The sequence below is a fragment of the Pezoporus wallicus genome, unplaced genomic scaffold, assembly GCF_028554395.1.
Source record: "Pezoporus wallicus isolate ANWC-B61680 ecotype Strahan unplaced genomic scaffold, APGP_CSIRO_Pwel_v1 contig_8013, whole genome shotgun sequence".
NCBI classification, from domain to species: Eukaryota; Metazoa; Chordata; class Aves; order Psittaciformes; family Psittacidae; genus Pezoporus; species Pezoporus wallicus.
Window position 1 is genome coordinate 563,041 of NW_026636761.1, and position 14,604 is coordinate 577,644.

At 41.6% G+C, this 14,604-nt stretch overlaps 1 protein-coding gene across 17 annotated transcripts in view; it reads right to left on the reverse strand.

Moving 5' to 3' along the window:
• The window catches only part of FNBP1 (formin binding protein 1), a 91,561-nt gene that overhangs the window by 49,971 nt on the left and 26,986 nt on the right, over positions 1-14,604 (reverse strand). For all 17 annotated transcript variants that reach the window (XM_057401517.1, XM_057401527.1, XM_057401524.1 and 14 more), the window contains exons 2-4: positions 9,881-9,996; positions 5,763-5,819; positions 3,082-3,229 (exon numbers count right to left, since the gene is read on the reverse strand). In XM_057401517.1, the coding sequence (XP_057257500.1) occupies positions 3,082-3,229; positions 5,763-5,819; positions 9,881-9,996 (321 nt within the window). The remainder of the gene's footprint in view (positions 1-3,081; positions 3,230-5,762; positions 5,820-9,880; positions 9,997-14,604) is intronic.

Below are 14,604 nucleotides of genomic sequence, written 5' to 3' on the forward strand. Positions count from 1 at the left end.
CATCTCCTTTTCCTTTGCCACAGACAAGCAAGATTAAGACCAAATTTTGTAATGCTGCATGGCCCCCAGCTCAAACCTGACACCTTCCACAGCCACCCCGAAGCAAGGTTTTGGTGAAGTTGGGTGGCATGAAGAACGACCACAGAAGCAAGTTCTTTCCCTGAACCACTACGAGAGACAATCCCCAACTCACTGGAGTGGCTTGGTGATGGAGATCTTTGTGTACTGAAGGGGATGCATCTGGCCTCAATAACCTCAGAAGAAAGGTGGATGTGGCATGACCTTCACATGTAGCATAGAACTGAAATTTCAGCTTTGAAGCAGGTAGCAAGATCCTGGCTGAAGAAGAGAATCACTCATATGAGAGCAGGGACACACTAAGATCAAGAGCATACCAGAAGCTGAAGAGAGAAGCGGTACTAGGAAGAGTTTCACTTCATTAAACAGCTCTAAAGAACTGAAACAGCATGAGGAGCTCTCCTCACACATAGGCTTGTGTATGAAGAGCAGGCAGGCAGGGTGTACACCTAACTTCATACATAAAAACTGCATGCCAAGTTATTTTATCTAGCATAAAACCATTGCAAGGCTTCATGAACTACCAGGTTCTGCGCTGCTTACACACTACAGGCTTGTACTTGTCAAGGGAAAACAAAGAAATGTGATTTATTATTGTGCAACCCCAATAATCTGCTAGTGTAATTCCACTTTAATCAGAGCTAAATGAGCATGAAAACAGAGTAATGCAGGCGTGCATCAGTCCCCACGTGTTTAAATCACCACCCTCGTCCCTCATGACTACTAAATACATAATTCCTGTTGCATATCAAAGGGGTTTCCTTTGGAAACAGCTTTTAATTCCGATATATTCGCCTGACCACTTTCTGCTGTACTTGAGTTCATCTTTCACACATTCATACTTATGACACCTCTGTGTATCATCTCCATCTTCCAGGTGGGAAATTACGACAGAAAGAGCAAGGGTGATTATCTAGGTTAGTTATACTGAAATCACTGTAAGTTTGTACCATTTTACAGGTATCTGTACACCTGAATGACTTCATTCAAATCATACAAGACTGTGGACAAGAATGTGGCTCTCCCAATTCCTGTGTGTGACCACAGCCCCAGAACTGATCATCTTTTCTTACAGCTTACAGCAATTTGGTGAACTTGGTAGTGTTAGGTTAATGGCTGTACACAATCTTAAAGGTCTTTTCCAACCTACGTGAGTCTGTGAACTTGTAACACAACAACAGCTGATGACAGATCAAGCAGCAAGCACAAGAACTCTGCCAGCAAAATTGCTGGAAATACCAAACCATTCATCAGCTCCTGTCATAAAAGGTTTTGCCAAAACATCAGCCCTGTGTGATATTTACCCAGCCACCACCTTCCCCTCCTGCAGACCCAGCATGACTGACGCATTTGTGTTCTACAGTATGAAGTGAGAGGCTGGGTATGAAAAATGCCTGAAGGAGGAAGCAGTTTCCTTTTCAACACCATTTTGCTCATAAATGAGCCATCTACAGGAATCAGACAAGGGTTTGTAATTTATAAAGCTCCTATTCATGTTACAAGAGCAAAACAACCAACCATGAGTGACAACTGTTTTCTTTTAAAGGTGGAGAATTATCAGCAACAGCAGGTAATACACTGTCGGTTTGTTTTTGCTGTTCCCATGCTGTTATCACTCAACCTACATTAAAACAATTTTCCTGTCATTCACCCATTACTTATGAGCCACACTTACTACAACAGTGTACAAACAAAAACCAAAAAGCAATCATTACTACTCATGTTCTTTACAAGATTGACATCTGAACTACAATAAAAGAGGACTTGCTAACAGGTAATTCAATCACCTTATACACCCATGTAATTGAAAAATTAGGTAAAAATATTACAAGTGACAGAAAAATGCCAGACTAGAATGTTTCTTTTTGTTTTGCTTATTGTACAGAGTCCATGCTGAGTTAAAAGGTCATAGATGTGACTAAGAAAACATTCTCATCACAGCCATATGTAAAAACATCCTTTTATGTTGCTGCCAAATTATGTCCCAGAAAGATTACACACCATTCTACAAATTAAAGGTGTGTCTATATATTCTATTGCCCTGTTGATGACAGACTTACCATCCTAATATCATACTCAGGAAAAGATAGTAACTTCCAGGACTCTGGTCCTGCACAGCACTTCAACAAGCTTAACTAGTTACAAAAGCTTAAGTTTTGCTGGCCTGAGCATGAGTACTTCTGTACTTCCCATAGGGACCAACCATTTGGAAATCAAATACAGTGCCCTGATGCTCCATCACCTCGTTGCACTTTGCTTTATCATTTTATACCTGCATTATGAGTATTTGTAACATTAAAGCTTAGAATCATTATTTTATGCCCACTCATCCCAGGTATAAAAGGGTTCAAGGCAAGGAAAGAAAATCATATCTCAACTGTATGTCTTTTAGAGCTAGTGACATGCAAATTAATCAGCTTTGAACATTTACTGTAGCAGGCACATAGGTTCCTAAAATGAACTAGAATAAGAGTACTATCACAAAGATCCTAAATCTACTCTTCCTGAAGGACAACAGGTTGAAAACCAGATTCTCCAACATCACAGAACACAACAGACCCCATATTTCTCATTAGAATCACTGTTTAGGAAGCTCTGATAAATTAGATCTGGCTGAGAAGCAGGAAAATGTGACTCAAGAACTTAATAATTCGTTCAGTTTGTCTCAGTCGTAGTTTCTCTGTTTATTTCAGGCTTTACACAGAGCTGCCGGACTCTTTCCTAAGCAAGCTTTTGGCTAACAGAGCCTTAAGCACAGATGGGCCTCTGACCTTATTTAGCAGGGATTCTCCTGAAGGCATTGCTGTCCCATTTTATAACGTTGGATTCAAATGGTTCAGTGACATGGCCATGGCACGTAACCCACTTTTTTAATGCTCAGTTCATTAGCAAAGCTCATGTTTAATGAACTACAAATACATTTTGCTTAACATTGAAATCCCCTACCACTAATTATCTGTCTCAAATAGCAATTATTATGAATAATAAAAACCGATCCGTTACCGATTTCCTCTCTTGCTTCAGCTCCTGCACATAGCGCGTTAGCTCTCCAGTGATAAGAGAGGTCATGTTCTCTGAGATGACCTCATGCTGTCCAGCATAGTCATTCATTTCATTTAAAGTGGCTAGGAAGGCTCTAGCTGATGTGTACCTGCAGAGGACAAAAATACATTTTCCTTTTAGTCCCTTTCTTTTCAGAAAGACACACTGCAAGGGGAGGCTGAATCCTTTTTCAGCAGTTAGTATTGCTTCATGAGACTGAGTATGAATTAGCACAGATTCACTTGAAGGAAGTTCTCAAACACAAGCCTATGGCACACACTGACAGCTGTCTGATAAATCTATCTTGATTTAGATAGTTTGATATTAGCTTTTACAATACCACAGTTTTAAAGTGCAAGGCTTTTCATTAGCACAGCTCTGGAACTTCACTATTCTCATCCTTATTCCACAACCATCTCTACTTATGCTCTTTCAAGTCTTACAATTCAGTGCACAGTCACCACTGTAACCTACCTGGCAAAATTCTGGCTGAGCATCCAACTATTTGGCTAGCATAGAGCAGAAAAGAAGGCTTTTGATACTGCAAATTGGATTTAAATCAGCTATAGTTTATAAAGCTTTCAAATGCCAAGTTTATTCACCAGGTGTTCAATGTCAACCCATGTTTTTAGTACCTTCCATCACAAGGTTTATTTTTCATATAAAATAATCTCCCATACAACATTCCATGTGTTAAGAGGAAGAAATGAACATCTGTGCACACAATTTCAAAACAGCAGATTATGTCACCAGCATATTCAGCACAGCACCAACAGAGCCGCATTTAAATATCTCAGCTGGCTGTGCTGGTCAGCTGGAGAACAGCAGCTCTGAAGCACTGCACTTGTACGTAATAAAACCAACCCTATTAAATGGTAGTGGTCTGCACTGACAGCATCACCTGAAGGTGAAAAGCAAAGCAAAGAGGGAGAGATTTAAAGATGGGAGTTGTACAAGTAGGGATAAAAAAAAACACCAGGAGAGACTGAGAACTATAGTCCAGTAGAAGCAGACACTTGCACAGTCAAACTGTGGTGCCTTGAAAGAAATCCCCATTGCAAAAGACAAAGATCAAAGCCAGAGAACTACAGTGTGGCAATAGGCTTGAGCACTGGTAATTTCTATAGGGGCTTTCTCAAAGCAGTGTCCAAGGCACCCAAAGGTTGCGTGACAAAGCCCAGACATTGTTTAGAGACATGAGGAAGCTATACGGAGGTAAACACGATACTTAAAAGGGCAAAGGATACACAGGATCTTCTGTGCCACATCATATGAATCACTTAACTCCAGTACCCTTCTCCAGCAATGAAGGATGTCTCAAAAATTGTTGTAGGAAATTCAAAATACCCATTTACGGTAGAACTACCCAAGGGCAGATTTATTCCTAACCCCAGGTACAGACCAAAACAGCTGATGTGCTGGGAACATAACCTTCCTTGTGTAAACATCAGTATCTCAGGAAACAATGGCATAAATAACCCATTCCCAAACAGTGTTACTAAAAATAAAAGGAGAATGAAAGGGCCGTTATCTCTGTTAATACCAGCTACTAGAGGAGCTCTATACAGCAGCTTGGGGGGCTGACCCCAAAATCTCAATTAATATAATCATACAGTTGGACCCATATCCAAAGTCATTTGCAATGTTTCAAATGTCAAGGTCAAGGGTTTGAGTCTGCTGCTGGGCTCTCCAGAGGCAGAGCTGCCTCATGCAACACAAGGCTGCAGGCTTGGACTTGGAAAGCCTTAATTCAGAGCTGATGCATTACAAAACACTGATACTGAGGAACTTCAGGGAGCTCTCTTTTTTCCTGAGTTCTTGCTCTGGTTTATAACCAGACATAGTCTGTTGGAAAGCTCATTCTCTGGAAAGTGCTCTCTGATGAGTATCCTTATTCTCCTCAAAGGTCGGAATGGCCTTGGCAACATGGGGTCTATCACGCCTTGTATCCATGTCCATAGTGTTGCCCAGTGAAGGAGCTGAGCTTTGATGCCACAGTCACTATCTGTGAGCACATCAGCCCACTGGCACCAGGGAGAGTGTCTCTGAATACATGAATCTACAGCAGACAGCTGAGGCCATGCAGCACCCTTCAACTGCAGCAAGTCCTGCATCGATCCATCCCAGGATGGTGCGAGTATAAACCACCCACTTCATCTTACTCCCCAAGAACCACTGGTTTCTCCGTGGTGGTATAACATTATCCCTTTAGTAAATTATCAATCTGCATTGTCAGCCATTTGAGTAATGTAATACTTATACAGACTTCTTGAGTTTCATGCTAAAATTAACAACTGCTGCTGTTCCTGCTGAAAGTAAAGAGTTTGGTCGTTCACTTCAAAGAGCCAGGGTCATACAGGCTGACAAAGTTACTAAGGTAAATAGAAAAAATAAAGCAAAAAGAAACTAAACCAGGCATCCAGAAGCCATAGCATTATAAAGGGAACTGAGTAGTTACAGAACAAATCCAAACTAAAAATCCACTCCTTAGTATCTACCATATAAGCCTGCATCTATGATTTCTATACTCTTATACTTGACTTTAAAGTCTTTGCTTTACAAGCCAAATCCTAGTTGGTAACCCAAACTTTTCCCCTTCCTCCATCAACACATGCTCACCCAGCAGTGGATCATGACCATACCTGTATTCCTCCTCCTCTTTGGAGTTCTTTTTGGGTTGATATTTCTTCGAAAGATTCCTAAAATGAAAAATACAAGCATGAAAAATTACATTTTATATCTCCTTTAAATTAACTGGGAGCATTCACACACATGCTGCGGGGCTGCAGTTTTTACTGGCAGTGACTAGACACCTTTTCAGAACAATGATTGTAATTAGGCTTTGTGTTGCTGTAGCACTTAACGGGCCACACAGTGCTTCAGTCTCTAACTGCAAAAAGCAGCAGATTCTGAACCCAAGTTCCTAAATTAAGGTCATGAAAATGATACACCCAAGTTCTGGTACTGCTGATGCACAAGTCTCCTTCACCTCATCTAAAGGAGAGACCCTTTCCAGAGAAAACACTGGTCCTTAGCTACACAGACATGCTTTACAAACTCCACCCAGCAGAAGGTGCTCCTCCATATCCCAAGGTCAGCCAGCCCATTAGTGTGATTTGCAGCAGGAGATGACACTCATGGCCAGTCAAATCTGCCCATTTTTAACAGGATGCTTCCAAAGAAAGGAACAACCTTCATAAACCCGTGGGAAGCTGAGATGACGAAAGAGGGATCATTTTATGATCATCAACTGATACTGGGAGAAACATGCAATTTGATTATCACAATTAGCACAGATGATTGCATCTCTCGTTATATTTATAGGCTGCTTCAGCAATTAATAGCAACATACAAGTGGTATTGATGGAATCCTCCAGAGGACGACCGAGTTTCATTGTCCTGCCTGTGCCGAACTCTTTGGAGGACTCCCAGAATGCATCCAGTCAGAAAGAAACTGCTTTTATCAGAGGTGTAACCCACTCCCTAAACTGGAGAACTGCAGGGCCCTGTCTCCCATTTCTTAAGGAATTAAGGAGCATCTGCCCAAACAGCAGTAGCCAGAACACTGTCAGATTTACACAAACATGCCTTTCTAAACATTTAAGCATCCCTACTGGAAGGGATCCAAATGAGCATCTCCTTTCCACTCCCTGCCTTCTCTGAAAAGAGCATCCTCTGAAACAACAGATCCGACTCTAGTTTAACGCACAGAGGCTTCAACAAAACAATACCAGCATGGGAAGAACTCTGCAAACTGTTCTGCATGATTACATTAAGTCTTACAGCAGTCTTCATATGCCATGGGAATGCCTCCCTCGATACACTTGCTTCCAGAGGAAAGGAAAAAACACTAAAAAAAAAAAGGCACAGACTACACTAATACTGCATTTTCACACACACTCAAAAGGCTCATCTCCCTGCACTGCCATGCTGCCCAATTAATTCTGACAGACACAGCTACTGTCATCTTGTGACTCTTTAAAGGGATAGAAATGGGGCAAAACAAATCAGAATGATTTCACAGAAAAAAATACCCTCAAAGCAACAAGAATTGGTATCTGGGTGAAACATTATTATTTTCCAAGTACTTTGTAAAATGTAAGACATAGAGTCTATATATACGAGTTTGTCAATTCCCCCCTTTATTCCCTTATATCTAAGCAATTGTATTATTTCTTTGACATCTTGCTCTTTGTCTATCATTTCTCATCCATCAGAGGTTCCCGATTCTCAGATTATCCTGATATCTTACACATTCTTTTCCCAACACACCTTCCTCAAGGCTATCTATCCATCACAACCAGGGCTGATTGCAAAGGGTACAAGCAAGACATGATAGAGCAGCAGGCACAATGCATAAGGGATGGGATACCTGGGAGTTTCTTCCACTGTAATCAGGTAAATTTGATGCATCATGTAATAATATAGATCTAACTCAAGACTTTCAAAAGTCAATACTGCATATATACCTGTGGAACAAAACATCTTTAATTGGAAGCCAACTAAACTTCAGCAGATGATCAGGTGGAGATGCAGACAGGAAGAACAGCTACTTAGGAAGCCCAGACACCAAACACAAGTTTCACAGAAGAAAATAAAAGTTCAGCAGCTTTACTTACACTGTAAATAACACAAGATATTCCTATGGACTTAGTCTTATCCTTTTTAATAATAATATGTCTGCATGTTATGACATGCTGTGATATGCTGCACCCCTTTGACACCAAACAGATGCCATACAAGAAAGGTTTGCACCAGGCTTGAGGACACTTATCAAAAGCAGATGCATGATATTTTTGTTTTTAATGTCCAGCACTGTTTTATCTCAAAATTTGACAGGTCTACATTTTTGTTCTTTCCTTTTATACCTCTAGCTTCTTCGTTGACTCCAAACAGCACTGGGCTTAAGAGCTCTCCAGGGATGAATTATTTAACATCAAATCATACCTTGGGTGGTGACAAATGCAGCTATGTGTGGGGAATTAAAAATATAGAGAGGAGAAACAAACCAACCAAGTTTGGTTTGGAAGTCTAGGACTGAATAAGAAATAAAAATCGGGAGTTCAGAGTTTCTAGACAGGCCTAGGTACAGCTATCAGGTAAAAACCATTGTTTTGAGTGCTTACTTTCATAACTATGCTCTTTACACCTGAGATTTGTCAATCCTAAGAAATTCAGTGAGTATAGTGTGTGACTCTTCCTGAACAGGCCTCCTCCCACAGATACTTGCTGGCACTTCCCAGTCCAGTCATATTCTCTTTCTTCCAGCTTATTTTGCCTCTGTAATTCAATCTCATCTCCATAGGATGTGAGCAATTTGTTCCTGCACAAGTCATCTTCTATTTCCTGCCTGTCTATAGCAGAAACCCTGGGGAATCCTTGTGGCATTCCCCTGAGAAAGCACATAACCATAAAGGCAGGGCGTTATCAACTATGAGCTGCTTGTAAATAACAGACTATTGTGCATCTCATATCCATTCTTACACAAGCATCAAAAACTCTTTTGGGCGATTTGTCTTTCTTATAGACACCGTGGTTTAGATATATATAGAATCACAGAATAGTTAGGGTTGGAAAGGACCTTAAGATCATCTAGTTCCAACCCCTCTACCATGGGCAGGGACACCTCCCACTAAACCATGCCACCTAAGGCTATAGAATCCTAGAATAGTTAGGGTTGGAAAGGACCTTAAAATCAGCTAGAACCTCAGCTCTCAATCTCTGTAAATACAGACAAGATAGAAGGATCACTAATATGCATTATCATCATTAAAAAGGCATTACGAAAAAAAAAAGGTATGGATTTACTGGAGGGGTTAGGAAGGATAAGTCCTGTACTCCCCTCCTCAGTTAGCTCCACTACAGCCAGTTTATCACCGTGGACACTAGTGGCTGCCGACAATATTGCAACCACAGCTTCTGGCAGCAGCAGGGCTGCCTGTGTGCTGTACTCCCTTCTAACCTCTCAGATTACCTCTCATTTCTTTTACCCTACTGGGAAAAGCAGGGTAAGAGCTCTCCTTGTGGGAGAGTTCTTGGTACCCCTTACCCAGCTACACTGGATCCGACTTCTGGGAATGTGTTCTATGGATCTGGTTCACATAAGATCTCCTCTACCTACAACCTGATAGACAAACCAGACACCTAGAAAGCATGCAGCAGGAATTTCCAGTAATTTGGCTCCTTGACATAAATTCACAGGATCTCTGCTCAGGAAACACATTGCAAGAACAGTGGCAAGATTACAGAAGTCAAAATTCAAACCTCAGGCTGCGACCTGGCTGAGTACATGGATAAGTTTCCAAGACCTCAGACTGACTTTCTGACCTGCAGTTTCTCCAACATGCATTAGAAGAGCCTGTCTTTTGAAAAGAAACCCTAAACGTTGCCTTCCAACAAATGATCATTATACTTTTGAATTCTCAAAGCCTGCAGCACTTACACACAGCAATCCTAATTTCATGGAAAACATTACAATGCTATCCTCAATGCCTGAGCCATTAATCATGCAGAACTTGTGAGTAAATCCTAGTATGCTACTCAGTCACCTAAATAACCTTTCTTGTTGCAAAGCATATGATTTTTAGCTGAGATAACAAAACAGCATCTTAACTTTAGCTTTCCATTCTCTAAATTAAGGCTAATAGCTAAAAGCCATTATTATAAACCAAACTGCCCCCACTGAAATAGCAAACTTACAGATGATTACAGGCTCTGAAGAGATGCAATTTCAAGTCCCAAACTTTACATCTCAACTTACCTAAGCTGCTTTGCATAGCTGAGTTCAATCTCTGTTCTTTCTTTCACAAACTTGATGAACTTTTCCAGCACATCAATACCCCACTGCGTGTGTTTTTCTAAGTTGTCAAACTGGTCCTGCAATGAATCAAACAAAATAGTTTAGTCTCGTTGCACACAGAGATAACTAAAAATAATTTCTGAAGGACAGATCACCAAAGAAAGTGTTATTAATATTTTCCATTACCACAGACGGACATTTCTGTGGCAACATAGGTTTTTAATCAACAGAAACCTGTCTTTTAACATGAAACCCACTCAGTAACATTCTTCATTCCTCATTTCTGAATCAGTTTCATTTCAGAAGTCCTGGCAACTTGACTGAACACAATCTTCTAATACAAAGACATACATCAACAAAGGATAAGGATAAATGTTCCTGCCAGTATTTTGCTTTACTCTGAAGAGCTGACAGAAGTCCCATGAATTTGGCTTCTTCTACTAGCTAATAATTCTGATTTTTGCCTGAAAAAGATACAGATTTGGACTCCAGCTCTGTGCATGTTATATATTTAAAATATTCAGAACAGCTAACAATCCTTTTACAGACTTTTTATAGCCTGATTTGTTCTAAAACAGAAGACATGCTAACAAATGATGCCACAAAAATGACATTAGCGATGTTTACAGCGAGTTTGCCTGTCTCCCGCCATTATTATACAGATGCTGCTTTGTTCTTCAAATATTGTTGCCCTCAGAAACGGTCACACATGTTTCCAATAAAACCTTTTTCAACCAAGAACATTCCACAAGTCAGTCTGGGATTTGCGAATGCCAAGAGAAATTAAGCAACTCTAAATCCAAATTAATTACCCAAGCCAGCTTATCTCAATCTGCAGATTTAACCCAAAATTACTTTTTTCCTTATGATTTGGTTACTTCAATAACAACTCAAGATTCCATAACCATCCAACCCACATGTCATTTCAGAAGCTGGAGTTTCTACAACACTTGAGAAGTAGTTTTTCAACTGATACACTGAATACTCATCCTGACAGAAACATAGCATAAACAAGGCCTTTAATATCAGACTGACTTATCTGGTAGCCTTTTGCATTACAGTTCATAGGGAAAACACAGAATGAGCTCGTACATCTGCAGTACAAGGGCTCGGTTTACAACATTCTCCAATAGATTTGGGTCAGATGCTTTGCTGCCATAAGCTCCTGACAGAAGAGATGCTTCTGTCTGCCCAAAGTCTGGTCTTGTGACTTGCAGTCTGCAGAGCTATCATCGGATGTTATCTAAGCCGTGCAAACCCACTTCCTTAGATGAACAGAACGGAAAAGTAACAGAAAACTACTACAAAGCCTAATTTATTAATATATTGCTTCTAAGCAAATACCACTTTGTGCTCTGCAGCATATCTGGCTCTGAGGGTAAGTCACACCAGCAACAGGAGAGATTCTTCCAGTACTGAGCAGCTGTGTGCACAGAAGCTGCTGGTTGCTAACAAAACTGCTTTAAGTGTGTTAAGGGACAAAACAAAAACTGTGTTAGAGAAGGAAATTTGCAAAACCCTGGCAAGAAGCAAGTTAAACCAGCAGGTAATATGCATGGAATAGGACACAGGGTTCGGGGATCTGAGTGTTTATTCTGGTTTAGCATAAGGTACTCTTTAACCCAATTCAGCCAAACCAGACCAGCCTTCAATTTAAATGATGTCAGTTTTAGTCAATTAAAGAGGCACTTGGGGCAGAACAGCAGAAGGGCAACAGTCTAAAGTTACCAAAAATAGTAAAGAACTTCTCCAGGAACTAAGAAAAAGTGGAAAAGGGTAACTGGATCAAAAAAAGAAAATATTCGAACTACCCAAAAGCCTGACTTACAGCAATAGAAATCACCCTTAAACCCATATAACATCATTAGCTCAAAAAGAGGATGCACATATTCTGCAGAAAGGGAAGATGTGAACTAAGCCAGTACGTATTTACATATAGGTAAATCCTTATTTCAGACAATTTCACAGCTGGGCAGAATACAAAGATGACAAGAGGAACATCATGGACCTGTCCTTTCCTGGAGGGCTCAGATCAGGAGAGAACACTGTGTGCTGTCTGTGCCAGCAGAGAGGCACCTTCTGCTCTCCTTCAAACATACCACTTCTACCTCTCTCAGATTATGCTGGCGTCAAGAAAGCAGTGCAAACATGGCCTCATGAAAGTTGCTGATAAGGAGGTATTGCAGCTATCCCACACCCTGCTCTTCCAACCATTTACATTATTTAACATAAGCATAGGTATATAAAATCAGTCCCCCACGAGGCAGGCCATTACTCACAAGTTTGCATGCGTTCACACACACTCCCACCTTTGAGAAGGGAAATCTCAGGGAGGGAAATCCACTCCCTAATCCCTGTAAGCAAATTAAACCGCCTTCATCAGATAAACCATACTCGTAGCAAGAAACTAACTTTAAGTCCTGCTGTAACCCCATCTAAAGAGGAAAGGTCATGGTTTCCGATAGGAAAGAATGTCTTCCAAGGAGATCCTACCTTTCCAGACAACTCAGACTGCCGACCACAGAAAGATGGAGCAGGCTCACCCTGGAAAGGCAATCTTAGCAGTGGCTTGTCCAAACCTCCCCCCCCCCACACACACACACCATCCCCATCACCCTGACTCAGTTCTCAGAGCATCATTTAGATCAGAGTATGAATAAAAACCTGAAAATGGCTCCAGGTAGCTGCCTCGGTTTGGTGTGTTCTCCCATAGATGGATCTGCTGGAGTGTTTCAGTGGCCTCCCTGTGTCAAGTTTGGCAAAAGAAAACTCCATGATGGGCAGTGCAAAGGCAAATGCTCAAGGCTGCGGCTGTCAGGCAGACCAAAAGCGTGAAGAGGCTGACTTTCTATTTATGAAGTGAGCAGAGACACTTGTCCTGCCTCAAGCTGTAATCAGAAGAACCCTAACTGTATAAATCATAGAATCATAGAATAGTTAGGGTTGGAAAGGACCTTAAGATCATCCAGCTCTAACCCCCCTGCCACAGGCAGGGACACCTTACGCTAAATTGTATCACCCAAGGCCTCGTCCAACCTGGTCTTGAACACTGCCAGGGATGGAGCATTCACAACCTCCCTGGGCAACCCATTCCAGTGCCTCACCACCCTAACAGGAAAGAATTTCCTCCTTATATCCAATCTAAACTTCCCCTGTTTCAGTTTTAACCCATTACCCCTTGTCCTGTCACTACAGTCCCTAATGAAGAGTCCCTCCCCAGCATCCCTATAGGCCCCCCTTCAGATACTGCAAGGCTGCTATGAGGTCTCCACGCAGCTTCTCTTCTCCAGGCTGAACAGCCCCAACTTTCTCAGCCTGTCTTCATATGGGAGGTGCTCCAGTCCCTGATCATCCTCGTGGCCTCCTCTGGACTTGTTCCAACAGTTCCACGTCCGTTTTATGTTGAGGACACCAGAACTACACACAATGCTCCAGGTGAGGTCTCACAAGAGCAGAGTAGAGGGGCAGGATCACCTCCTTCGACCTGCTGGTCACGCTCCTTTTGATGCAGCCCAGGATACGGTTGCTTTCTGGGCTGTGAGCGCACACTGAAGCCAGCTCATGTTCATTTTCTCATCAACCAACACCCCCAAGTCCTTCCCCGCAGGGCTGCTCTGAATCTCTTTTCTGCCCAACCGGTATCTGTGCAAGCTACATGACAAGCTTTTTTCTTTAAATTGATTTAGTATTTCCAAAGCTCATTACAAAAATGCATTATCACATGGCATCTCAAGAGTTAAAAAGCCTTAACTATTCTGTGGCAAATCTGGTCTAATTTTAGGATCCTTCATATTTTCACCTTTCTCCATAACAGACGACCTCCACTCAAAAGATTCCCAAACAACAGTACTAAGCTTCATTTCAGTTTTCACTAAAAACTCAAATCATTTTGTAGCTTAAGAAAAAGCTCTCCACCATAATTAAACAGACCTCATAAGGGGGCAATGTCATCAGGAAATTAGCTAACAGTTTGGTTAACTTAATGAGAAACTTCTCATTCTCAAGCAGTAAAACTCAATGAGGATTTTCAAACAGAGATCAATGAAGGAATTAGTGTCCCTCTGAAGCCAGGAAAAGCTGGTGGCTGGGAAAAACCTAACTTCCAAAGAGAAGCAAGAGTGCAGCTTTTGAGCTGTCTTGTCTCCGAAGGAACTTGGCTCTACAACCAGGAGTAGTCTAATGAGAGTTGCACATTGTTTCAGCTCAAAGCATGCCATCCCTGCCTGTGACAGATACAGGTTTAGCAGGTAAAGTGTGCCACCAGAGTCATGTGGGTTTAGTCATGGGCTGGGAGATGGCTCGAGAACTTCCATGAGCTGCTGTTTCGCTTTTCAATTCCAATATACATACTCTCCTTGTGTTCATTTTTGCAGCCTCCTCACCCTGCCAATTAAGGATAACATTAGGAAACAATGAATTCCACAAGGCTTTAGCATTCCTCAAGAAAAGCAAGAAAACAAGACAGGAAGCATGACAGAGTGTTCAGTGAGAACGCTCCCACCAGACCACAGTGAGGGGTGGAAACAAAAGGTCACTTTGCACCTGTTTTCTCTGAAAAACAACCACCAAAACATGCTCAAGAGCAGTTACTACTCACCTCTGACTCAACACGCTGGCTTAATAAGAACTAAGAACACTCTTGAGCAAAACACAGCACTGACCACAAGCCATGTATCGCACAGGCT